The sequence below is a fragment of the Artibeus jamaicensis genome, unplaced genomic scaffold (assembly GCF_021234435.1).
Source record: "Artibeus jamaicensis isolate MK-2021 breed Jamaican fruit bat unplaced genomic scaffold, CSHL_Jam_final contig_233, whole genome shotgun sequence".
Lineage (NCBI taxonomy): Eukaryota > Metazoa > Chordata > Mammalia > Chiroptera > Phyllostomidae > Artibeus > Artibeus jamaicensis.
This window is the reverse complement of record NW_026521486.1, coordinates 60,636,943-60,663,137: the sequence shown is the minus strand read 5'-3', so window position 1 is coordinate 60,663,137 and position 26,195 is coordinate 60,636,943. Positions and strand designations below refer to the sequence as shown.

Here is a 26,195-nt window from a genome sequence, read left to right as displayed (position 1 = left end):
TTGCTTATTCCTACTGAGAGTTCCTTTTCTAATCCCAAACGTTATCTTATTTTTAGTACAAAACCCCACAAAAAATGGTGTTCATTGCTCTAAAACAGAAAAACAAGACGAATCAGGATTATTCTAATTTTTATGGATAATTTACTAATAAAGGTATTATATTTTTAAGAAAATATTTTGAGGAAAAGATCTTCTATATCTAAGAGACACTCTGCTTCACACAGTGTAATGAGGTCTGTAAGCCATGTATGTAGTACTTGTTAATTTTTCTAAAAATTGAAGCCAAACTTTAAAAGTTATGAGATTTCCACGTCTTCCCTATCCTCTAGTTCCCTTTTCATTTCCTTGAAAACATCCCCTTTTTTCACATACTTTACCTTCATTTGTTTCAATTACTTCTGTTCTTAGAACTATATTCTCTTCTCTATATTAAGTCACTACGTGTACAACGTTAATCCTTTTCTTCTGGAAAAATATCACAATACTGGGGGAGAAAAACACTACAGGAACTACAGATGCAACTTATTTTGGCCCTGGCCAGTGTGGCTCAGTTGGTTGGCACTATCCCACAAACTGAAAGGTTGCTGGTTCAATTCTGAGTCAGCGCATGTGCCTAAGTTGCAGGTGGGGTCTCCTGGGGCACGTGCAAGAGGCAACGGATCCGTGTTTATCTCTCACATCAATGTTTCTTGCCATCTCTTTCTCCCTCCTTTCCCTTCCAAAATAAAAATTAATTTAAAAAAATATAAAGCTAATTTTACTTGAATAGTCATCCAGAACATTAGGTTAGTACACTGGTGTCACCGTGTATTTATCGACTTAAGATGCTTTAAACAAGAACGCATTTTTGAGGGTAAAATATCGGAGTTGACTGTTTGATTTCCATGTTACTGTCTGGATGTGCAACAAAGAAAACTTCAGCTGCAGTTGGAGTGGGTGAGGCCTGGAGAGGAAGCTCGAGTGTCCTGCTCCTTGTCTACTACCTCGAACAGTAAGTTCCCCTCCATCTCCAACAGGCAGCGAATCTACTTTACTGCTCCAGCAGGAAGAAGGGAGATTCTCTTCTTGCCCGGCCACAGACCCAGCCAACAGAAAATGCCATGCTCAGGCACCGAGAAGCCATTGTTGCCCTGAACTCTTCATGACTCTCACAGAAACTTTCATTTTTCTTTTGTTGATGACTCCCTTGTCCCACTCTCCTTTCTGAAAAGCCTTCCATTTTGTGTAAATCCTCATAGTATCTCTCTGCTTGCTACATGAGATGCTACCCAATTATGAATAAAGCCAATTACACAGTAAATGAATTTTGTTTTTTAACCTGGGGAATAAAACTGTAAGTCTTAACCAATACTAATGTGGAACAGAATTGTTTTACCAATTACCTTATAAAAATGTAACCCCTGTTTGCAAGGGTTTATTGGTATTCTTTTCTAGAGGCACTGAAATTTTAAAAAACCTGTGAATATATTAACTGATTACATAATTTAAGTAGAATACTATCTAATGTTCAGTGATAGTTACTTAAACTATGTATTTAAAGCCAAATTGAAAATTAAAATCAAGAGGGACTAAATACCCTTTCATCCCATATAGAAGCAGAAGATATTTGATAGGAGATAACTATGTAAGTCATTCAACCTATGCATTTCCTTTTATGATGTGTGTAGGTGACATTTAAAATTCCTTACTATAATAATGTATCAGTTTGAGATTTCAAACAGAACCCTAATTTATTTTCAGTTTTCCAATGTTCTTGATAGTCATATTTGCTCACTCCTTAGGACACAGCATCTTCATCATGGACACACCGGTTGTATATGATCACACTTCAATAATCTGATACACTGGAAACCAAAAGCCCAACAAATCCTGGTTGGATGAAATAATTTCTTGCTGAGTGTAATCATTCAGTCTAGAACTCTGAGCACTTTTTTTCAGAGAATGTCGTCCCCTTTGGATTTGTGCAGCGTAAGTTTACGAAAGAACTTTTACTACACTTGGAATCCGTGGGTTTAGAAGAGACACAAAATCGTTCCTATATCCAACAGTCTGAGACTTATTTACCATCATCACCCATATTCTTTCTTTCAAAAGATAACTCTTTCTCAAACTATTGTACACAGAAAAATATACATTCTTTACATTAAAACTGAGAAATTTATTGATATTTGTTCAAGTAGTAAGCAGAACTAAAGAAATACACAGCTCAGAACAGTTGAAATGATCCTAATTTTTTATGACAATTTAAAATTCATGGGCAAAACAAAAATGAATAGTTTTTAATGAAATCACTTAAAAATTTTGCTCAATAGTTTATCTGAAAAGTAAAAAGATATGAAGATAATTGGGACCTGGGCACCCTGTAAAATAAAATAATGCCACTCTCCTTCTAAAAATATTGTGACCTTTGTGAAAACAGTGGTTCGGTTCTGCACCCCAGCCACAGAGGCCGCCTCTCCATCCCACCACTTACAGAAGTGTGGGCCGTCAGTCTTCTGCTTTGTAAGGCTGCCCGTTTTGGTTCCCTTTACAAATGCCTCCAGTAGGCAGCCAGACACATCTGACGTAGCCTTATGCAGAAGAGTGGACGACCAACGCCCCCCCCCACCCCGCAGCAGGCATGGCTTTCTTCTAGTGCTCGCTGAGGCCAAATGTCCTCATATAATTATAAATGTTAAAAGGTAAAATTACATCTTAACAGCAGCCAAAAATTTATATATATTTTCATGTATTTACAATATTGTACATATTTACATGACCACATCAATACTGAACTATGGAAACAAGACAGAACCTGTAGAAGCATTCATTTGATGCTTCAGCATTATTTTCTTGTGCAAACTGAAACTTTTTTCTCAAACTTCTTAGAAAGCTAAAGACAGTCAACATTGCGAAGGCCACCATCCATGGTTAAAGAGCCAAACCTAAAAACCGAAGAAAAAAGGCAATCTCAGAAGATTCATTTATTTGGTCCCTAACATTTTAATGAAGACCACAGAATACTTTTCAGAGGAATAAACTGTTATTTTTAAAGAGTTTAAGCAACTATAAACTGCTCTATTTCTTACTGGAAAACAGTGGTAGTATTGTAAATATGTAGAAAAATACAATTCAGTGGCTTAGAAAGATTTCCTAAGAGAACACGGAGAGTGTTGTAATCCAGAAAGTGTTAGGAAGAACTGGGTAATTTCTTTTTGGTGGGGTGGGGTTTATAAGCAAAGAAGTGGAGCTGAGAGTAAGAGGAACACACTAAAGGGACAGTGAGGGATGGACCCTTGCTAGAACGGACTGCTCTCTTGGCATCTGTGCTGATGAAGTGAGCACGGACTGTTATTTTGGAGAGTAGTGGGAAATGAAGTTGGGGGAATAGGCTGGGCACAGACTATTATATTCTTTGAATTCAAGTGTGAATTTAGACTTGCCTTTTAGGTAATAGGAATTTAGACATTTTTGAGCCAAGGGAGTTGAGCGATCAGACCAGCATTTGGGGAGATGATTTTGGCTGAAACCCCGGGACGGAGGGAAGAGCCTGGGGGTTCAGGAGACCGGTGGTGTTAGAAGCAGTCACTTGTGAGCGGGGAAGGAGAGCTGAAGGAGCTGTTGAGGTGAATACGGAAACATTCTGATGGAAGATTACCATACTTGGAGAAAGAGAGTAAAGAAGAATAAATATCTAAAATAATTTGTGTACAAAGGAATATAAGAAAGGTTGCCTCACTGAAGAGGATAATAAAATTAGGGGGTAGTTGATTTGGGAAGGATGACATTAAGTGATTTCTGACAGAAAGTCTGAAGCGACAGTGAAGTCTCCTTTCACATGAAGACAGCGCACAGGGCCTGGCTTCTGCTGTAGTTCTCGCACAAATCCTTAAGTAGGTCACTTTAGTTATGATTGTATCATGTTATATCATTTGTATGATGTCAAATAAACCTACAGATAAAACGTAGGAAGAACCTACTTATTGGACATAGTCTGGGAAGTGGGGACTTCATTCCATAAGGCCTAAGCGATTCAGTACAAAAGTTTGTTCAAGGCCCTGGCTGGTGTAGCTCAGTGGATTGAGTGCGGGCCTGCGAACCAGACGATCGTGGTTCGATTCCCAGTCAGGGCACATGCCTGGGTTGCAGGCTAGTTCCCTGCAGGCCAGTTCCCAGCAGGGGACGCACGAAAGGCAACCATACATTGATGTTCTCTCCCTCTCTCCTTCCCTTCCCCTCTAAAGATAAATAAATAAAATATTAAAAAAAAACTTTGTTCAAGTATATTTTAATAGTCTCCTCTGTTTGCTGATCTTTAACCTTACAAGATAAATTTAGGATTTAGCTGAAGTTGTAAACAAATTATAAATCGAATGCTATAAAAAGACAGATTACTACTATGTAGTTGCCAAAAACCAACAGAATATTTTAAAACCTAATAGGCAAGACACAGAAAAAAATCAAATGAACATATAAAAAGATGCTTGACATCATTATTAACCAAAAAATGCAAATTAAAACAATGATATCAGTTCTTACTAAATGAATTGGCAAACATTTAAAAACTGGTCACATTCAGTGTTAACAAAAGCACAATCTTTGGGACTACACCATACACACTTTTTAAAGAACAAATGAACAATGCCTATAAAATTTCAATGTGCATAACTATTGACCAACAATTCCACATCTAGAAATTGATCCATCAAAAATTCTTACACAAGTGCCTGAAGATATGCATACAAGTACGTTCACTAAAGCTCTGTTTATAATTATAAAAAATTAGAATTAAATGCCCAATAGAGATGCATTGAATAGCTATGGTAGACTGCATGCACTGAAATAGGCAGCTGTTGAAAATGGGGGGGAAAAAAAGCTGTACATATGGACTCAAAAAGGTACCTCTGATAATATAGCCTTAAGTGAAAAATAAGACTAAACCAGTGTGAACAGAATGGTTTCATTCTTATAAAACACGCATGTACAACAAACAATTAATAGTGATTACTTCAGTGGGGATGAGGCAGCATGAGAAAGAACAGGTGGAATCCTTAAAAAATTTTTTTTTTACAATTCATTAAATTAAAAAATCAGTAATACTACAGAAGTGTCTCATAACTTTCTACACAGAGCTCAAAGATCGTGTGATTTCCTGATAGTCCGGAAAAGATTTCAGGAGGAGAGCGGAGCCTGGGTTTTAGGTCCAAAATGTCTTCTCGGGGTATGAACCTCCGTATCTGTAGACTGTGAATAAAGACTCTCTGCTGTGCTGTTGTGTAAGGCTGGACTGCATGTTAAGTGACATAATGCAGCGTGACAGTGTACTGCAAGTGCATAAAACATCATATAAATGTGAACTATTTTTATTAGGATTTTGGAGGTTAGAGAGCCCACAGAGGAACAGCTAGGGGCTTGAGAGAGAAGGGATCTATTCTATTAGAAAACCAAGTATGATTTAATGTCTCTGAAGAATGGGGATGAGGGAACAGTCATCTCAAAGTGGCTTTATTGGCTCGACATTTTCCAACTCCTTTCCCTATCTATCAGGACTCTGTGGAGCAACAGACACCCACCTCCTCAAACCACCACCATGGCGGAGGGTGTGCACCTGCAAGGGTTGCAGAAAGCTCTGTAGGTTACCCAGCCCAAACAGGGTGCTGGCACCTTGTGAGCAACTCTGATTCCAAAATTGAACATTATGATTCTAATGAGAAAGTGTTACAAAAAATAATGTGCAACAGATTTTCATTTTCACAAACTGATTCAAGTAAGTAAGTAAACAAATAATTTTATCAATTGGTGCTTCTATAAAATGGAATCAATCATAGTAGACCGGTCTTTATCCAAACAACCTCAAACAAATTAAAAGACATAACGGAAGTAAAAAACCTAAGGATTCTACCCTTCTAGCCCTTTCTCGCTGCCTCACCTGTTGATAAGGGAAGACAAAGAGATACAAATGTAGACATTCATACGCCTGACTGCATATAAAATTGCAGGGCAGAATGATGTCTGCATGAACTCACCTTTCTAAAATATGATTATTTTCAGCAAGTTCTTTAACCACCCCTTCCATTTCTTCTTTTAATTTCTTCATACTACACATACAAAATAAAAATAAATAAGCTTCTCTGCTCAAAAATGTATGCAAATGTTTTAGAATTATGTTTTAGTTCTATAGTTTGAATTAAGTCACTAAATAACATTTGCAAACACATTTACAACAAATATCAAAAATTTCAATGTAAAAATCAAGATCACCAACTGAAACAAAACGACCAAAGGGAAGTGTCACAGTTACCAAATAATAACTTTCTTACCCAAGAGTCATTTCTACTAATGTGTTAGAGCATGGATAAATTGAGGCCATGGTATGTTTGATTCCACTGGAGGCTGCAAACATTTTCTGAGGCAAAGTTTCCTGTAACTAAAACATCAAAAGATTCCCAAATCAATCACAGAACAAAGTACTTATTAAAGATCTTAGATCAATGTTACAGGTTTTTAATAACCCTTTATAGCTTTAAGTTTTAACTTTAAAACCATCAATGATACAATACTTAAATCAATATTGTTTTTATTTATTTTATTTTAAATTATTAAAAGATTCTGTTTATCTTTAGAGGGGAAGGGAAGGAGAGAGGGAGAGAAACATCAATGTATGGTTGCCTTTCGTGCATCCCCTGCTGGAACTGGCCTACAGGGAACCAGCCTGCAACCCAGGCATGTGCCCTGAATGGGAATCGAACCACGATTGTCTGGTTCGCAGGCCCGCACTCAATCCACTGAGCTACACCAGCCAGGGCTTTCAATATTGTTTTTTTAAAAATCATCTCTTATAGATGAAAAATTAATAGTTCATCAGATGTTTTTCTAATCGTAAAACATCTAAGTTCTTGCCCTGACCAGTGCAGCTCGGTTGGGTTGGGTGTCGTCCCAGAAAGCAGAAGGTGGCCAGTGTGATTTCTCGTCAGGGCACCTGCCTGGGCTGTGGGCTCGGTCCCTGGACAGGAGTGTGCAAGAGGGAACCGATGGATGTTTCTCTCTCATCAATGTCTTTCTTCCTATTTTTCTCCCTCCCTCCCCTTCTCTCTAAAGATAAATACATAAAATCTTAAAAAATTAAAATCTGCCCTGGCTGGTGCGGCTCAGTGGACTGAGAGCCGGCCTGGGAACTGACGGGTCACTGGTTCAGTCCCCAGACTGGAAGACACGCCTGAATTGAGGGTCAGGTCCCCAGCGGTGGGTGTGTGGGAGGCAACTACACACTGATGTTTCTCTCCCTTTCTCCCACCCTTTCCCTCTGTCTAAAAATGAATAAATAAAATCTTATTAAAAAATTAAAATCGAAGTTCTTAAAACTTGGCTCAAAATATATTCCACAAATGGGTGAGGAGAGCTGATCCATACATATGATGTCCTATTTCTGCCTTACAATCAAAATCAAACATAAACAGCAAAAATTTTTATTTCACTTAAAAAAAAATTATTTATTTATTTATTTTTAGAGAGAAGGGAAGGGAAGGAGAAAGAATGGGTGGCTGCCTCTCATGTGTCTCCTACTGGGGACCTGGCCTGCAACCCAGGCATGTGCCCTGACTGGGAATTGAGCAAGTGACCCTTTGCTTCAGAGGCCCGTGCTCAATCCACTGACCTACACTAGCCAGGGCATATTTCACTTTTTCCTAATAGAAAAAAAAGGTTTTATTTTCTAGATACTTTGATAGCCAGCCGTACCTCATTCGTATAGTCTTGATACTTTGATACTTCTTCTCCAATATCAAAACATTGCTTAGTCAGGGATGATAATTGTTTCCTAAGATGAAGCATCTTTCTGAAAACCAAAAAGAATCAATTAATAAGCGATCTAATGGAATATTACTCTTACTTAAAATATACAATGTACATGAAAATGTGTATCGACTACAACTAATTATCTTCCAAACAGTTTACCTACCTCATCCATTCTTCTGATTTATCCAAAAATGTCTCGTACTTTTTAACACACTCATCTGTAAAGTGGGTCATAGCTTTTGTTGCATGGTAATACAGTTTCTGCCTAGAAATAATTCAGAAATAATCAGAGGCTTAAACCAGTATCACTGTTTCTATTAATATTAAAAAATTTTCAAATATATAAAATTCGTTTCCTGTAATGATATCATGACTTTGGAGTATTTACGAAATGTCAAAAGTTTTCAAGATAGACACTATAGCAGCAAAAGGAGAGTGAGAACGAAGAATAGTCAAGAACAGAGAACAGTCAAAAAACACCCATCGCTGACATTACGGTGAAGGAGGCGGTAAGTCTGTCCCTCTGCAGCAGATGCCCACGAGGCACAGCAGCCTGCCCTCACCCTCCCAGCTCAGTAACCTCTCAACGGGGGGCTGGAAAAGGTGGGCCTCAAATACGTGCACACAGAGTAGTAACTGTAAAGCCAACATTAAAATGTATTTTTAACTGTAATTAATTTAAACTAAGAAGAATCATATTAACGATCAAAAATAATTATTAAGCCCTGGCTGGTGTAGCTCAGTGGATTGAGCGTGGGCCTGCGAACCAGAGGATCGCGGTTCAGTTCCTGTTCGGGGCTCATGCCTGGGTTGCAGGCCAGTTCCCGGCAGGGGACGCACTAGAGACACTAGAGGCAACCATACATTGATGTTTCTCTCCCTCTCTCCTTCCCTTCCCCTCTAAAGATAAATAAATAAAATCTTTAAAAAAATTATTAAACACAATCTGGACACTTACTTATCAAATTTGTGGATTTGTTCTTCATTATAAGCTAGTCCTAAAAGCAAAAAAAAAAAAAAAAAGTAAATGTACAATCATAAAATCACAAATAGTATTTTTTCTTTTGAGATTACTTCAAAAAGTCTAAGAGTTTAAAGCAGATGTCACCAACTTGTGGTCCAGGGATTCGATACAGCCCACAAATGCTTTTATTTGGTCTGTTCAGTGTTAACATTACACAGAAAAATTAACTTGCAACACTTAGAATCAAGTTATTTACACTAAAACAGAAACATTAATTGCCAACATTTATTATCAGGCGATGGCCCATGTCACGCCTGTTACACGCCTGGCCTCTACAGGTTGTGGAGTTCATGACCCCTGATTTAAAATATTCAAAAGGTTGGTTTTAAAAATAATTTTTAAGTACATTTCATCCCTTTTCCTGACAGAATTAAAGTTCTGAAAAATAAGAAGCCACTCTTACAAATATACTAGATTAATGCAACTGAATTACAACTAGTAGGGTTGACTCATTAGATTAACAAATGGCAAATTTTACTTACTACGTTCTGCTTTGTCTTTTTTGAACTGATAGTAAATCTCTGTGATGCAATTTAACAGCACTTGTAGCTTTTCTACACTATTTAAGGAAGAAAAACCCAAATAAATGAACTGAGTCGATGTGCAAAAGGATATTTAACAACAGAGCAGAAACTACGAAGGAAGTTATAACCTACTGCCTGTCTCTCGGGTGAGTGCCTTCTTGATGGGCCCACGTCTCCGACAACAGCCCGCCTGGGGATAACTTGCTTTCGATGTCCTGAAGGCTGGTCTCTATCGTTCCCTGAGAACTGGAGAGCTAAAGAAAACCAATGAGTTCAGATCACGTCTACCAAAATCACAGTGCCAATGGAGTCTAAAGTCTGAACCCTATTTCTTTTACAGATTACTTCAATTCAACGTCAGAATATTTTTATCTTTAAATGTAAGAAGAGTTTCTTAGGTTGATTTCCACCATGAGTATGGTATGATGAGACTAGTATTAATACATTTTAAAAACATGTCTCACATTAAATATCCTTTAAAAGAACATACAATATACTTTTAATCATTCAATTAAGCTTCTGTTTCTTTATCTGTAAAACAGGGTTAATACCCTATCTCACAGAGTTGTAAAAAATCAAGTAGGAGAACAACTGGCATGGTCCCAAGGACAAAATGCACGTAGCCAAGACTGCTTGCTGTCTATGTCAGGAGACCCCCCCAAAGGTAATTCCTATTAAAAACAGAAAAGGAAAACATCCTGTCCATTTTAAGCTCAGTAAATGTACCATTTCTTTGCCACAGAACCAAGCACTGGTAAACCTTTTTAAAAAAGGATAAAGGCTAGACTTAAAGAATAAAGATATCCAAATATTTTAAGGGTTTTGATACATACTACTGCATTTCAAATGCAGTTTGAAGTGGGGGTTCACATTGCCGTGAGCAACAAACGTGCCTTTTTTATTATACTCTTGTCAGCACTGTACTGGCAGCCTCGGCCTCACAAGGGAACTTGTTACAAATACACATTTGGGGCCCATCTGTTAAGTCAGAAACTCTGACCAAGCCTTGCTAACTGAAAAGACAAAATAGTACTTTCTGTTATTACAATATAATTTGCTCGCTCTCTCTCTCTCTCCTTTCCTTCCTTCCCTTCCTTAATCCTCACCCAGGACATTTTTCATTGCTTTTAGAGAAAAAAGAAGGGAGAGGAAGGGAGAGAAAGATTGATGCGAGAGAGAAACATCAATTGGTTGCTTCTTGTATGCACCCAGCCTGGGGATTGTATGTACTCAGACGGGACTAGGCAAGGAACCTGCAACCTAGGTACGTGCCCTGACTGGGAACTGATCCCACAACCTTTTGGTTATGGGACAATGCTACAATGAACTGAGCCACACTGCCCAGGGCACATTTAATAATACGTATAAAAAGAGAAGACTGAAAACAATGGTTGTCAAACTTTAGCAGCACAGTAACCTTCTGGAGTGTTTGTTAAAACATGGATTGCTGGGGCTTCCAGTCAAGATGGCAATGTAGGCAAACAGTACTTGCATCCTCCCACAAGCATTATCAAACTTACAACTAAATTACAGAACAACCATCCTTCAGAACAGCCTGTAATCTAACTGAACAGAAGTACTACAACTAAAAATATAAAAGCCCTGGCTGGTGTAGCTCAGTGGATTGAGCACGAGCCTGTGAAGCAAAGGGTTGCCAGTTCAATTCCCAGTCAGGGCGCATGCCTGGGTTGCAGGCCAGGTCCCCAGTAGGAGACACATGAGAGGCAACCACACATTGATGTTTCTCTCCCACAACCTCCTTCTCTTCCCTTCTCTCTAAAAATAAATAAATAAAACATTAAAAATATGAAGAAGAAGCCACATCCAGACTGGTTGGAGAGGCAGAACAGGCTGGTCCCACAGCCACGTGTGGCGGATAAAAATCAGGAAGGAGGTGGTACAGATAAGTTCCGGCCCAGATGGAGACGTAGGCAGAAACCCTTTGCTTCCTCGCACAACCAAAAGGAGAATAACAACCAATCTAAAATCAATAAACCACCAGAAGTGTCAGAAAATCAAACTGCATGAAACTGTGACAACCAAGAAATTAAAGAAAAAGTGAACCAGAACAACTAGACTGGTGAGGACCCTCGGCGAGGTGGTAGACTGCACAGGCGAGGCTGACCGAGAGAGAGAAACCTCGACAAGGCCGCAGACTGTGCGGGTGGGGCTGGCTGAAGGCGAGTCTGAGACTCAAAGCTGACTATGGACTTGGGGCAACAGCCCGGTGGAAGAAACGCCCAGTCTCAGGTGAGAGTTGAAAAGTGTGTTAGAGATGAGCAGGCGAGCTGCACCGTTCCCTCTCTGGCCCCTCCCCACAAGGCAGTGCTGTAGCACAGCCAAGGGGGCCTCCCCCAATACCTAAGGCCTTGCCCCCTTACAACTTAACAGGTGTGCCAAGACAAAGAAATATGGCCCAAATGAATAAACAAAGCAAAACCCCAGAGAGCTAAGCAATGAGGAGATAGCCAGCCTATCTGATGGAGAATTTAAAGCCTTGGTAATCAAAATGCTCACAGAACTGATTGAGCTTGGTCAAAAAATAAAAAAACAAATGAAGGATACCCAAAGTGAAATAAAGCAAAATATTCAGGGAACCAACAGTGACAGGAAGGAAACCAGGACTCAAAGCTAACAATTTAGAACAAAAGGAAGAAATAAACATCCAACCAGAATAAAATGAAGAAACAAGATTTCAAAAAAGTGAAGAGAGACTTACAAACCTCTGGGACAGCCTGAAATGTTCCAATATCTGAATTATAGGGGTGCCAGAAGGAGAAGAGGAAAACCAAGAAATTGAAAACTTATTTGGCCCTGGCTGGTGTAGCTTAGTGGATTGAGCTCGGGCCTGCAAACCGACAACCACGGTTCGATTCCCAGTCCTAGGGCATGCTTGGGTTATAGGCCAGTTCCCAGCAGGGGATGCACAAGAGGCAACCATACACTGATATTTCTCTCCCTCTCTTCTTCCCTTCCCCTCTAAAGATAAATAAATAAAATCTTTAAAAAAAGGAGACCACTCTTAAAAAAACCTTATTTGAACAAATAATGAAGGAAAACTTCCTCGATCTGGCAAAGGAAATAGATTTCCAGGAAGCCCAGAGAATCCCACAGAAGTTGGACTCAAAGAGGAACACACCAAGGCACATCATCATTAAGTTACCCAAGATTAAAGGCAAAGAGAGAATCCTGAAAGAAGCCAGGGAAAAGGAAAGTTACCTACAAAGGAATTCCCATAAGACTATCAGCGGATTTCTCAAAAGAGACCTTACAGGCAAGAAGGGGCTGGAAAGAATTATTCCAAGTCATGAAAGGCAAGGACCTACACCCAAGATTAACCTATCCAGCAAAACTATCATTTAGAATGGAAGGGCAAATAAAGTGCTTCCTAGATAAGGTCAAGTTAAAGGAGTTCATCATCACCAAGCTCTTATTATATGAAATGTTAAAGGGACTTATAAAAGGAAAAGAAGATAAAAAAATATGAACAGTAAAATGACAATGAATTCACAACTATCAACAAATGAACCTAAAAGAAAAGAAAAACAACGAAAACAAAAACTAAGGAATAACTAGAACAGGAACAGAATCAGAGAAACGGACATCACATGAAGGGATTTCAGTGGGGAGGGGGAAGGGAGAAATAGAGGGGAAAAAGTACAAGGAAGATGAAGCATAGTTGATAGGCGTAAAGTAGATGGGGAGAGATCAAAAATGGTACAGGAAACAGAGAATTACAAGAACTTACATATATAACCCACAGACATGAACTAAGGGGTGCAGGGCAGAGCAGGGATAAAAGGGAGAAAATTGGGAAAACTGTAATAGCATAATCAATAAAAAATACTTAAAAGAAAAATCAGGAAGGATATCTTGGCTGCAGTGTTTTCCCCTGAAGAGTGATGGGTCCCAGCCCCACATCTGGCCACCCAGCCCAGGATTCCAGTGCCAAGAAGAAAAGTTCCCACAACTTCTGGCTATAAATTCCAATGTGGATTGTTACTGAGTGAGATACAGGGCTCTTGGAATCCCGGGTAGTTCCTCTTAAAGGGCCCATGCATGGATGTACTCAGACCCAGTTTCTGTGAGCTCCAGAGCTGGGGAAGCAGCTGGAAAGGTACTAGGGACCGAAGGGGAGGAACTGAATTGTTCTGCATCAAGATAGAGCTGGAGGGGCAGCTTTTTCCCAGACAGAAATGCTGGCAGAAGCCATTATTTCTTTTCTGAGCTCTCCCCTGACAGAGCTAGCAGGCAGGTGCCATATCTGAGTTTCCACCAACCTGGCTCACATGGTTTGCCTCACCCTACAGATTCCCTGAGTTGTCCTACCCAACTTGCGGGCTCACCCAAGCTGTTTCCAGTGGCTGTGCTATTCAAACAGCCTGTCTTGGCTTATGCTTCAGACTTTCCTAAAACCTCTCAAACAAGCAGCTACCAGTCTCAGTTCACAGCTTGGTCTCCCCTGGGCAACTGCAAACCCAGCCATAAGCAGCAGCCATCTGCAGATGGCTCTTTAGTTCATGATGGCTTGCCCGGGGCAGACCACGGTTTGGTGGACAGGTGGATGAAAAAGGTGAAGGGACTAAGAAGTACAAATTGGGCCCTGACTGGTGTGACTTCGTAGATTGAACACTGTCCTGCAAACCACAAGGTTGCTGATTTGACTACCCGTAAGGGCACAGGTTTGGGGCACATGGGAGGCAGCAGATCCATGTTTCTCTTGTACGTTGTTTCTCTCCCTCTCTTTTCCCCTCCCTTCTAGTCTTTCTAAAAATAAGTAAGTAAAAGTTCAAAAAAGAAGTACAAACTGGTACTTACAGAATAGTCATGGGGATGTAAAGTACAACACAGTGAATATAGTCATTAATATTGTAATAATGATGTATGGTGTTAGACTGGTATGAGATGTATTAGAATGATCACTTAGCAAGTTGTACAGTATCTAATCATTGGGGTGTACACCTGAAACTAACAGAATATTGTATATCAACTGTAATTGAAAAATAAAAACAAACATAGATTTTTGGGCCCTACCATCACAGTTTCTGATTCAGTAGGTGGGACCCCAAAATGTGTTTCCAACGAGTTCCTATGTGAGGCTGAGGCTTCTGGTCCAGGAACTACTCTGAGAACTGCTGCCGCAGGACACTGACAGACCTTTTAATAATCACTTCTGGGTGGGGAGCATATTTGTTATCATTTCTATACATAAATTTTATTTTAATAAAATTTTTACAGTAGAAAAGTATTTTAAGGTCTCCATTAGGAGAGGAACCATAATAACTAAACAGGCTATGAGGAAAATAATGTAATCTAGTGAAAAGTAATTGAAGTTAAAGCCCTGATTTCATAGGACTTGGTGACCTTAGGCTATTTAATCACCCACACTTCAATTCTCATAGGAAATCTATACCTTCACAAAAATGCCATAAAAATAAGAAACACTTTGGATTCCATAAGAAGAAACACAATTTCCATTCAGAGTGCTCAAATGACACCAGTGCAGGAAATGTGTCCATTAGGACTGTGAGCTAGTACATAAAATTCTAAGACAAAAGTGGAAAAATAACAGAAAACATGATTTAACTGCTTATATTTAAATACAAACCAATATTGGACAAGACTATTTGTTTCTCTTTTATTTGCTTTATTCTGTATGAACATTTTGAAAATTTTTAAATCCTGACATCTAGTAAGAAATTCACTTCACTTTAACCCAGTATCATTTAAATGTGTATATGTAACTGAATGGAAAGTTTCATGTAGCAGTAATTTTTTTATTTTATGTGACTCACTCTGACATTTTGTATTCCATTTCATTTAAAAACACTGCTGACTGTAGTGCACTAAACTTTACAACCTACTAGTTGTTCATAACTCATATTTTGAAAACCACTGTTCTAGATCTAAAACTGAAGGAGAAAAACAACTATGAATCAGCCTAAGCCCTGGCTGGTGTGGCTCAGTGGACTGAGTGCCAGCCTTCGAACCAAAGGATCGCCAGTTCGATTCCTTTGGCAGTCAGGGCACGTGCCTGGGTTGCAGGTCAGGTCCCCAGTAAGGGGTGAGAGCAGGACGCAACCACACGCTGATGTTTCTCTCCCTTTCCCTCTGTCTAGAAATAAATAAAATAAATCTTAAAAAAAAGAACACTTCAAATGCTAAGAGCTTGCCAGAGTGAGATAAGCAGGGTAAGAAACTACTCATTTTAAAGAAAGAGAAAACAAGGATACAGAGAATTAAAGGCACTGCTTAAGTCAACAGCAGGAATAGGCAGGTAAATAGGGGCAGGCCTGGGCTTAGTAATCGCCACTCACAGCACATAATTCCCTGCTCTTTCACAATGCATTGTAACAGGAGATCCAGAAACTACTTGAAATGCTACTGTAAGTTTTAGTAGAGACTTTTGTCCTGAGTTCTTTTTTGTTATAGAATGATTCACTGCCCTGACAAACATATATCTTCCTTTCTTTACTTTTTATTTTAGAAAAGACCTGTTATTTGTCTAATCTGCATCTAATTCTAAGTTTAAGCACTCTGTATATTAAATTACACTATGAATTTGCTTTACTTGCCACAGCAGCAGTAAGAGCATTATGGATTTTAAAGAGACACAGGGAGAAAGAGAGAGAAATGGGCTTAAAATAAAGCATTTGGAAACGTAATAAAGAACTGCAGTAAGAGTATTTAAACACTGTAAATAGTTCCTAAAAATAGGAAAAGGTTACTCTTTCTTTGGAGATCTTTAGGTACATCATCTCTTTAGGAAAGTTTAGATCTAATCTTGCCAGCAAGGAAACAGATTATGAACCTAATTTTATAAACACTTACTCTCAACAATTTGGTGTGTATGTCTGAAATTTCATCTACCTCTGCGGCTTCTAGGTTGATTTTCATGAACTTTTCGTAGCTGAATGAAAAACAAGTATGGAAAACTTAAATGAGTATAAGGAATACACAGATTTAAAAAGATGTTTCATAAACTATATTTGATTTTTTATTATCATAATCATTTAAGAATAAAATACTGAATGCAAAGTCTACAAAGAAAGAGATTTCAAGAAAACTTGGTATCTTAGTAAAAATGGAATTTTATATACTTATATTAGCAGGTTAGGAGATAAAATATAAAAGACAACTTAATTTCAAATAGTCTTTTATGCCAGAATAATAGTCAAAATGCCAGAATTCAGAATTAACAGTGGTCAATAATAAATTCTGACTTTACTTATTTTTCCTATGCAGACGTAGTACAGCCTAGAAAGAGGCAGTTTAAAATATTCAGTTTCAGAAGATATTCATGGGATAAGCATTTAATAAGCAAAGTAAACTTGAAGTAATCCCAAAATTCTAAAAATACTACCAAAATACAGTTCTAGAATACTTCTTCGACTTCCTCTGTTGATTGCAGGTTTTTTATTTTCCTGTTCAGACCATCTGCTTTGCAAGGTAAACAGCGAGATGTTTCTATCTCAGATTACCCTCTCCCTTGCAGAGGAAAACGATGGCTATTTTTTGGCCTTTGTGAAGAAGTAACTTAAACTAAGGTTGTGTCTTAGTACAAGCACTTGCATACATAGCATGTTATATTTGTCAAGGATAACTAAACAAATGAACAAAAATGTAACGATATTTAACATTTAAAAAATTACTGGTTAAAGAAGGAATCTACTCACGCTTTCACAGTTTTTTCAATGTTTCTGAGGCAGAAATCCAATGTGATCACAACTTCTGTCTTTTTGTGAACAGTTTGCTTATAATCATCTTTAACTAATTCTCTAAAAAAACAATTATGTTCTCATTAGTTTATTTCAGGAATTATTTGTTTTCTCTTGTCTACTACTAATCACACTATTGTCTTACTGTTCAAATTTCTTATTTATTTATTTTTAGAGAGAGGAGGGAAGGGGAGGAGAAAGAAAGGGAGAGAAACATCAATGTGTGGTGGCCTCTCATACACTCCCAAATGGGTACTTGGCCCACAACCTGGGCATGTGACCTGACTGGGATTTGAACCTGTGAGCCTTTGGTTTGCAGGTCGGCACTCAATCCACTGAGCCATAGCAGCCAGGGTCTACTGTTCAAATTTTTTAACAGTCCTGATATATTATGAAAGCCAATTTACTTATTAATAAAAGCATCTCTGTGAACCTCATACCTATCTAGGGCATAAACCATTACTACATATTAGGTTAATAATTTAGAGGTCTGAAGCATTAATAGTATATTTTTTAAAAGTTGATTTACATTGATAAAAATAAGCTGAGTAGATTTATATTTTCTACCATCAGAATTTTTACTACTCATAGCAGACTTCTGTCCGATTTTTACTTTAAATCAATATGATCCCTGAAGAAGCAGGATGACATAGCAAAATAATATAATTAAAGGGTTTTTGGTTTAAATCAAGAGTCAAGAAACTTGAGACCTGATGCTTATTTTTGCTAAGAATGATATTTACATTTTTAAAGGTTGTAAAAACAAATAGATGAGTTCTGGCTAAGATGGACGTGTAGGTAGACAGGCCTGGCCTCCTCACACAACCAAAAGAAGAAAACAATCAATTTAAAAACAAAAAACAACCAAAACTGCCAGAAAATCAAACTCCATGGAAGTCTGACAGCCAAGGAGTTAAAGAAACATTCACCCAGACCAGTGCACTGGGACAACAAAACGTGGACGAGATGAAAGAAGAGTTCAAAACTTCAGAAACAGAACTAGGCAGCAAGGAGACAGGCAACCTATCAGAGGCAGAGTTCAAAACGCTGCAATCAGGATGCTCACAGAAATGACTGGGTTCAGCCACAAAGTAACAGAAGCAGTGAAGGCTATGCAAAGCGAAATAAAGAAAAACATACAGAGGACAAACAATGAAGGAAAGAAAACCGAGATTCAAACCAATGATTTGGAACAGAAGGAAGAAATAAACGTTCAACCAAAACAGAATGAAGAAACAAGAATTTAAAAAAATGAAAAGAGGCTTAGGAAATTCTGGGACAACTTTAAACGTTCCAACATTTGAATCATAAGAGTGTCAGAAGGAGAATAGGAAGAAAACCAAGAAATTTAAAACTTATTTGAACAATTAATGAAGGAAAACTTCCCCAGTCTAGCAAAGGAAACAGACATAAGTCCAGGCAGCTTACAGCAACCCAAACAAATTGGGCCCAAGGAGGAACACACCAAGACACATCATAATTAAATCACCCAAGATTAAAGAGGAGAGAATCTTAAAAGCAGCAAGAGAAAAAGAGTTACCTACAAAGGAGTCCCCATAAGACTATCAGCTGATTTCTCAAAAGAAACCTAGGGAAGAAGGGCTGGAAAGAAGTCTTCAAAGTCATGAAAAGCAAGGACCTACATCCAAGATTACTCCATCCACCAAAGTTTTCATTTAGAATGGAAGGGCAGAGAAAGTGCTTCCCAGATAAGGTCAAGTTAAAGGAGTTTATCATCACCAAGTCCTTATTACATGAAATGTTAAAGGGACTTGTCTAACAAATAGAAGAACAAGACTATGAACAGTGAAATGAAAACAAACTCAGAACTATCAACAACTAAACCTAAAAAACAAAGAAACAAAAACTAAATACACAATTAGAATGGGAACAGAATCATAGAAATGGAGATCACATGGGGGGTTATCAGTGGGGAAGGTTATCAGGGGAAAATGGAGGGTGGGGAAGATACAGGGAATGAGAAGCATAATTGGTAGGCACAAAATAGACAGGGGGAGGTTAAGAATAGTGTAGGAAATGGAGAAGCCAAAGAACTTATACGTATGACCGATGGACATGAACTAAGCAGGAGGAACACTGGAGGGAATGGGGGCACTGGGTGGAGGGTGATAAAGGGGCAAAAAAGAATGGGACACCTGTAATACCATAATCAATAAAATATACTTATAAAACAAATGAACAAAAAAACCCCAAAACACAAAGAGACCTTATGTGGCCTGCAAACTCTAAAATATTTACTAACTGAAAAAAAAGTTTACCAGCAGTACTCTACATTAAAAACTGTTTTGTGTGACTTAGGAAAGCAAAAGTTAGTAAGAAAAAGGGATAAAAGCTTCATGGAGTAGCAACTGGGGCAGATAACAATAGCAAGTGAAAATAAATGGAGTCAACACTTAGATTTCTCCAGAAGTTATTTAATAAAAACAAAGAGGCTTCTTAATGGAAAGAGAAAAGCAGAGGCTTACAAACTAGATATGTGAACACATAAAAAAATATCATAAGCATACATTTATGAGTTTACATAAAGGTGAGAAGGGGAGGAAAAGCCATTTCTTTTTCTCCTTAGAGGCAGCAGCAGAACAAAAATAACGACATGCATCCCTGGCCTGGTAGCTCAGTTGGTTAGAACGTCATCCTGATAGGCCAAGGTTGAGGGTTCAACCTCCCATCAGGGCACATACAAGAATCAACCAAGGAATACATTTAAATAAAATGACAAATCAATATTTCTGTCTCAAAATCAATTACAAAATAATGACATGCCTTATATACGTTTTTGCAAGAAGGAAAGGACAGACTTGAGGAGGGTACACAGAAATTGTCACAAGCACTAAAACCGAAGAGCACTATAAGTCCAGAGACCATGTGGCTGGTACTCTGGATCTGTGAAATTCAAAAGCTTCAAATGACATTGTATAAAACTTAGAGGCATGACTCTTAAATGAGACCATTTACTCTCCCTTTCTGTAGATGGAAAGATGGTATCTACAAATCACGAAAGGTTAAAAAAGGGTAAAATCCTATTCATTTTCAAAACACTTCCTAGGGTCACTTTCAGGAAGAGCATATTGAACTACATGATCAATATTCTAACCTAGAGTAACTATATTAAGTGACTTAGTTTAAAAAATTAGCTTTTAAATTGCTTGTCAAGGTCAGTGTATACTCATACTGTATGCTTCCATTTACATGAAATCTCTAGACTAGGCAACTCTATAGCAACAGAAAGTACATTACTGGTTGCCTAGGGATTGGATGCTAGAGCAAAAATGTGCAATGACTGCTAATGGATGCCGGCTTTCTTTTTGGGATAAAAATTCTAAAATTAGTGGTGATGACTGCACCACTCTGTGAATTGTACTAAAAGCCACTGAATTACACATTTTTTTAAATGACTGAATTTTATAGTATATGAATATCTTGATGCTATTTTTTAAAATTTTATTTTATTGTTAATACTATTACAGCTGTCCTTGCTTTTTGTCCCTTTGCCGACCTTCACCCAGCCCCACCAATGTTTTTTCCTTTTTTTAAAGCTAGGTTTGTATTTCATTTGGGGAAAAAGGTGAGAAATGGAGGAAGATTCTAAGAACGCAAACCCTAGAAAGAAGTACAGGCTGTCCTGGATTACAACAACAGCAAAGTCTTCCAAGACAGTGAAATGAGAGCCAGGGCAAGGTCCTTGGAAAAGGGATTCATTTGCCGTCACAATGCACAGTGTGGTGTAAGTTTTAAAATTCAGATATTATTATCCTGTCTCACAGGTTATTGTAGGAATCAAATGAAAAACATAGCTGCTGTATGTTTTATAAACTAAATGTGAAACAAAATATTATCATAAAAATCAGGCCCCTGACCCTACCTAGTCTGAAGAGATGATGGGGTGGTTACCAGTTATTTGGTGAGGTCTGTGTGAAGATCAATTTTCAAATCTCTATTACTTACATCAACCATCGCATCCCCTTTCGCATTAACTCCTGATAAAGCAGCAAGGTACTGGCAATTCGACAGGCATAACACACGACTCCTGTTATTGCCTGACAAAGAAATGTAAAATGTCATTATTTGGTGCTAACTATGGTATAGGTTAAGAAAAACATTTACATAAAACATTTTAACCTTACATATTTTTTATCAGGTTAATTAACAGCACAACTACCAATTTCTAAAAGCTGAGGGTAGATATAACCGCAATAAACTTTTCATCCTTAACATGATGTTAAACATGCACTGCCTCAATAAAGAAAGTTTTATGAATTCAAAAGAGGATATAAAGTCAAAAAGAAAGAACACAAAATACTTTGCAATGAATAATGACTTATGTGAATACTTTCCCAAATCATACAGGCATGTATAAAGACACAATACATTTCACTGCTTCCACTATTGACGGGATGAATTTAATTCAGATGTTCACAGAGTAAATTGATGAAATACTAACCTTAGCCATGCTAGCATCTCCGTCTAAATCATAACGTGGCTGTACTTTAGGGAGGGAAACTGAAACAAGAAATAAAAGAATCAAAATCAGAAATTAAGAATTCTGAATAAACTATTATATTCTATGTCTCACCTTTTGGCGTCTCTCAGCCACACTGGAAGAAAATGAGTTGTCTTGGGCCGCACATTAAATACACTGTGACAAATAAAATCATTTAAAAAAACCCTCATAATGTTTTAAGTAAATTTACAATTTTGTGTTGGGCCACATTCATAGCCAGCTGGATACCCCTACACCTCTACCTTCAACCTTAACCTTTAAATGAAATCTAAATTAAATATTAGTGGCAAAACTCTGTAATATTCTTTTCCTGGTTAAAAATAAAAAACCACCTGAGCCCGGACTGGTGTGGCTTGGTGGGTTGGGTGTTGTCCCACAAACCAAAAAGGCTGCCAGTTCAATTCTCTGTCAGGGCACATTTCTGAGTTGTGGGCCAGGTCCCTGGTTGGGGGTGTGCGAGAGGCAACTGATCTATGTTTCTCTTCCTCTCTTTCTCCCCCTCTCTAAAAATAAATAAATAAAATCTTTAAAAAATCACTTGAAACAGTAACACTCATTTTCATTTTTTAAATACATTTCAACGTAACCAGCTCAATGCTTCTATTTAAATTAAAATTAAATTCTAAAATCCAAAGAGAAATTTAAAAATCTAGGTAGGTTATTTTCTTTTTAAAACAGGTTTCATTTATTCATTTTCGAGGGAGGGGGGAGGAAGAAAGAGAGGGAGAGAAACATCCTGTGAGAGAGAAACATCAATTGGTTGCCTCTTGCACGTCCCCAACTAGGTAGCTGGCCCACAACCCAGGCATGTGCCCTGACTGGAATCAAACCAGTGACCTTTTGGTTTGCAGGCTGGCACTCAATCCTCTGAACCACACCAGCCGGGGCAGGTTCCCCCAATCCCTTTGTAATAGAATTAATAATTTAAAAGACTCCAAAATGCAGCTCTAATTTTTCTTAGACTCCAAAGCCTGGCAAAGTGTCCTATTCACACTGGGCACAACAAATATTTGCTGAAATGTATGATACAAAAGGTTATTTAGGATGTAAAATACTAAAAGCAGACAGCTACAGTGAAACATACATGACAAAATATTTTACTACTTCATGAAACAAAATATTTAATGCCAAAATATTTTGCCTACAAAGTTTTAAAATTTTATTATTTTTGTTCAAAGAATTAATGAAACTTGAATGTTTACAAAGGGTCCACATTAATGTCATCCTCAATCAACTTTATGAAGATGACAATTTTACAGGTTTTTTTTTTAATGCTAGTAAGAACAAGGAAAATCCCAACTTACTTTTTTCATATTTCAATCCTATGGTACTCAGAGGTTCCCGGCTTACTACAAAGATAGGGTTTTCCTCAGCAGTTTTAGGGAAATGCTGCGCTAGTCTCCCAGGTTCTAGAACTAAGCGTCGTCCTTCATATATAAGTTCTTGATTTGAAGAAATGATTTTGGTTTGTTTATACACCAATTCATGAAATACAGTAGCACTGTGTGAGGAAAATCCAAAAAGACAACATAATTGGGATAAAAAGAGAGGTGAAGTCTTTTTCTTTTTAATGACTGAGTACAACACCCATTTCTAAGCGGTACTTCAGATCACGACCAGTACACAGAAACACTACTCTGTTCATGGCCTACCACACAGTCTATTAAACTAAAATTGCCATACACACTGTCTCCACAGCAATCAATTCTACACTATTTCCGTCTGCATACCTATACCGGATGTGTGCAATACACAGGGTTCTTAACATTTAACAATGGGAAAGCCCACATAGCAGAGAGCTTAAAAGCACTGACTCTGAAAGCAGGCGGAGTTCACATTCCAGTTCCTCCATCTATTTGCTGTATTACCTCGGGTTAGTTAACTCCTCTGCACCAAGTTTCCTCAGGTGTGAAACTGGAATAGTAAGGGCCCACCTTACAGATCTGTTGTGAGGACTAAATGACTTAAATATATAAGGAACTGAGAAGAGTACTCACAACCCAACTGTATAATGTTTGTTAAGTAAAATAATAAAACCAGGTATTTTCAAAAGGATGTTTGGGGGGTAAAGGGAGCCTCTCCCTAAATAGAGCCATGAAGTCAAAGAAGTGTTTCAGCAGCAGCAATGTTGTGATTTCTCTCTTCCACAAGCCTCTGCTAAGATCTGGCTTAGGCTTGGTTGATCTTTTTATGTTCAAATAGATTTTTCAGGACTCATGGACGTGGGCAACAGTGTGGTGATTGCTGGGGGGCAGGGGGTGTAAGAGGATTAAATGGTAATGGAAAAATTACAATAAAGACTAAATTAAAAAATGAAATAGTGGCCAATGCATAACTATAACACATATTTATTCGGGGTATTAAGTACCAAATTAAAGAGCAATATTTTATTTTAATCTAATCTTATATTAATACTTATATTTACATTATATTTAATGCTTATATTAGACACAGGTGTTATATATTAATACCTAAAACACTTTATCTAATTAATGTGATTCCTTAATGAATTTACCAGTAAAAGTCTCGAGTGTTGTGAGGCATCAAAACTGTTATTTGAGCCCTGGCTGGTGTAGCTCAGTGGACTGAGCGTGGGCTGAGAACCCAAGGTCGCTCGCTGGTCAGGTCCCTAGTGGGGGGTGCATGAGAGGCAAGCACACATTGTAGTTTCTTTCTCTTTCTCCTTCCCTTCCCCTCTCTCTAAAAATAAATAAATAAAATCTTAAAAAACACACCCAAAACTGTTATTTGAATCCTGTCCCCAAAACAAAACCAAACAAAAACCTAATGCATATAGAATGGTTGTAATGTTTTTTTTCCTGAATTTTAAAAAACATTTTATTTTGAGATCACTGATAATTTATATGCAGTTGTAAGAAATTATACAGAGAGATGCTATATACCATTCACCCAGTTTTCCCCAGTGGTAACATCTTACATAAATGTAATACAATATTATAACCAGTATGTTGACACTGTTGATACTGACCCACCTAATCTAGTCTGATTACCTAGTGCTACACGTTAAGTGTGTGTGACTCACTTATGTGCAGTTTTATCACATGGGTAGATTTTTTATGACACAGTATTATGTACTTTCATTTCAGTAAAGCAAATGATGATTTTTCCAGCACCTAATAAGGTTTTATGCCACACATGCAAACAATAACTATACTAATTATATTTGAGACTTATGCTTTAAAAAGACTTACAATGGAGGAAGATGAAAAAAAAGACTTATGCTTTAATGTTTTTTATATGATAGGACAGTACTTTTCATAAAATGGTCCACTTATTAATAGATGCTATTTATGGTTATGGGATTATGTAATTTGACAGAGGCAAAGAAACAAAAATCTTGTAAAATTTGCAGTTTAAGACTAAGCTAATTTACCCATACATTTTGGAAAATTAGAAAATTAATCCTTTTATTCCAAAGAGAAGTAAAAAGGAATTTCCTAAGCACACAAACATTATTTTCTAAGTGGGAGTGGGTGCCTCTGGTGAAGCTGAGGTTATCTTTTCTATTTCCTCTCACAATTTATGAAGACGATTATTACAAACAATATTACCACACAGTAAGAAAATATAAAGAGGTACTTACGTATTATAGCTATGAATATAAATCTTATGAGCTGTCATTTGTTGTAGCGAAAAAACATGAATTATCATTCGGTGAAGTATATCACTAGTTTCTGCAAAAAACTGGTCAAAACCCCAACACTTTTCCTGATCTGCCTCAAGGATGTTTGCAAGAACAGGGGTAAGGAGAACTTGAAGACCCCTAAAATAGTATTAAAAAGAGTTGAAGAGTGAATGTGCTATATTTATCTAGGTACAAAATCATAATATTAACAAATCAAAGCTCGAATTTATTATTATTAGATTGTATCAAAGTTTTTAAAAGTCTGCTTACTTTTCAGAAAGCCAGGTAACCTTGGTTTTTAATATTATTTGTCAATAAATCAGGAATTATAGTATTTTTATGTTAACTTCTCTTTTACTGGTTATTTCCTTTGATTCTCTCATTCCCAAATTTCCTCAGTTTTCCAAACACATTCTAACACTGTATATGCAAAATCATCCAGATGAAATCAATTGATTTGAACCAGGTGGTCATAAGGACAACAGTTTAATTTCAGGGTCTTTAATGTCCTTTTAACATGGCATTGCAATATATAATTTTTATGTTGAATTTATATGCCTTTTATAGTACTTCTGTGAACAAAAAAGGGGCTATGCAATAAACCTGACAAGTTCAGGGGTGCCATATGGCAGGCCTAACAGGCTTAGTGACCAAAAGGTCTGGTCACATCCTAATTAGGCAAGTCATATGGGGTAGTCACATTCCAGGCCCGTAGCTTCCTCAGCAAGGTCACCCTTTACTTTAATGAGTTCTGTCCATTGTTCTTATGTATCTAGGATAATATACCTTTGAAATGTCAGAGTAATTTGCTTTTCCTACCTCTTAAAGGCACTACCATGACTACCAAACCACCAAAGAGCCCCCACATCGTTATCTTGTTCTCTACATGCATCACAACATGCTGTATATGTTATTATTAACTATTCTGTACCCACCAATGTAAAGGAAGTGCGTGTTTCTCCATTTCGTCTTTTATCCAATCCTAGAT

At 37.7% G+C, this 26,195-nt stretch overlaps 1 protein-coding gene across 1 annotated transcript in view; it reads right to left on the bottom strand.

The window, feature by feature from the left end:
- Positions 1–1,658: 1,658 nt before the first annotated feature.
- Positions 1,659–26,195, bottom strand: part of TBK1 (TANK binding kinase 1) — a 51,719-nt gene continuing 27,182 nt past the window's right edge. Inside the window, exons 8-21 of the mRNA XM_037140313.2 lie at positions 25,166–25,345; positions 22,866–23,062; positions 21,502–21,560; positions 21,006–21,097; positions 16,998–17,099; positions 16,153–16,231; positions 9,454–9,575; positions 9,280–9,356; positions 8,732–8,771; positions 7,937–8,038; positions 7,717–7,813; positions 6,300–6,406; positions 6,006–6,077; positions 1,659–2,924 (exon numbers count right to left, since the gene is read on the bottom strand). Coding sequence (XP_036996208.2) covers positions 2,873–2,924; positions 6,006–6,077; positions 6,300–6,406; positions 7,717–7,813; positions 7,937–8,038; positions 8,732–8,771; positions 9,280–9,356; positions 9,454–9,575; positions 16,153–16,231; positions 16,998–17,099; positions 21,006–21,097; positions 21,502–21,560; positions 22,866–23,062; positions 25,166–25,345 — 1,378 coding nt within the window. The 3' untranslated portion in view covers positions 1,659–2,872. The remainder of the gene's footprint in view (positions 2,925–6,005; positions 6,078–6,299; positions 6,407–7,716; positions 7,814–7,936; positions 8,039–8,731; positions 8,772–9,279; positions 9,357–9,453; positions 9,576–16,152; positions 16,232–16,997; positions 17,100–21,005; positions 21,098–21,501; positions 21,561–22,865; positions 23,063–25,165; positions 25,346–26,195) is intronic.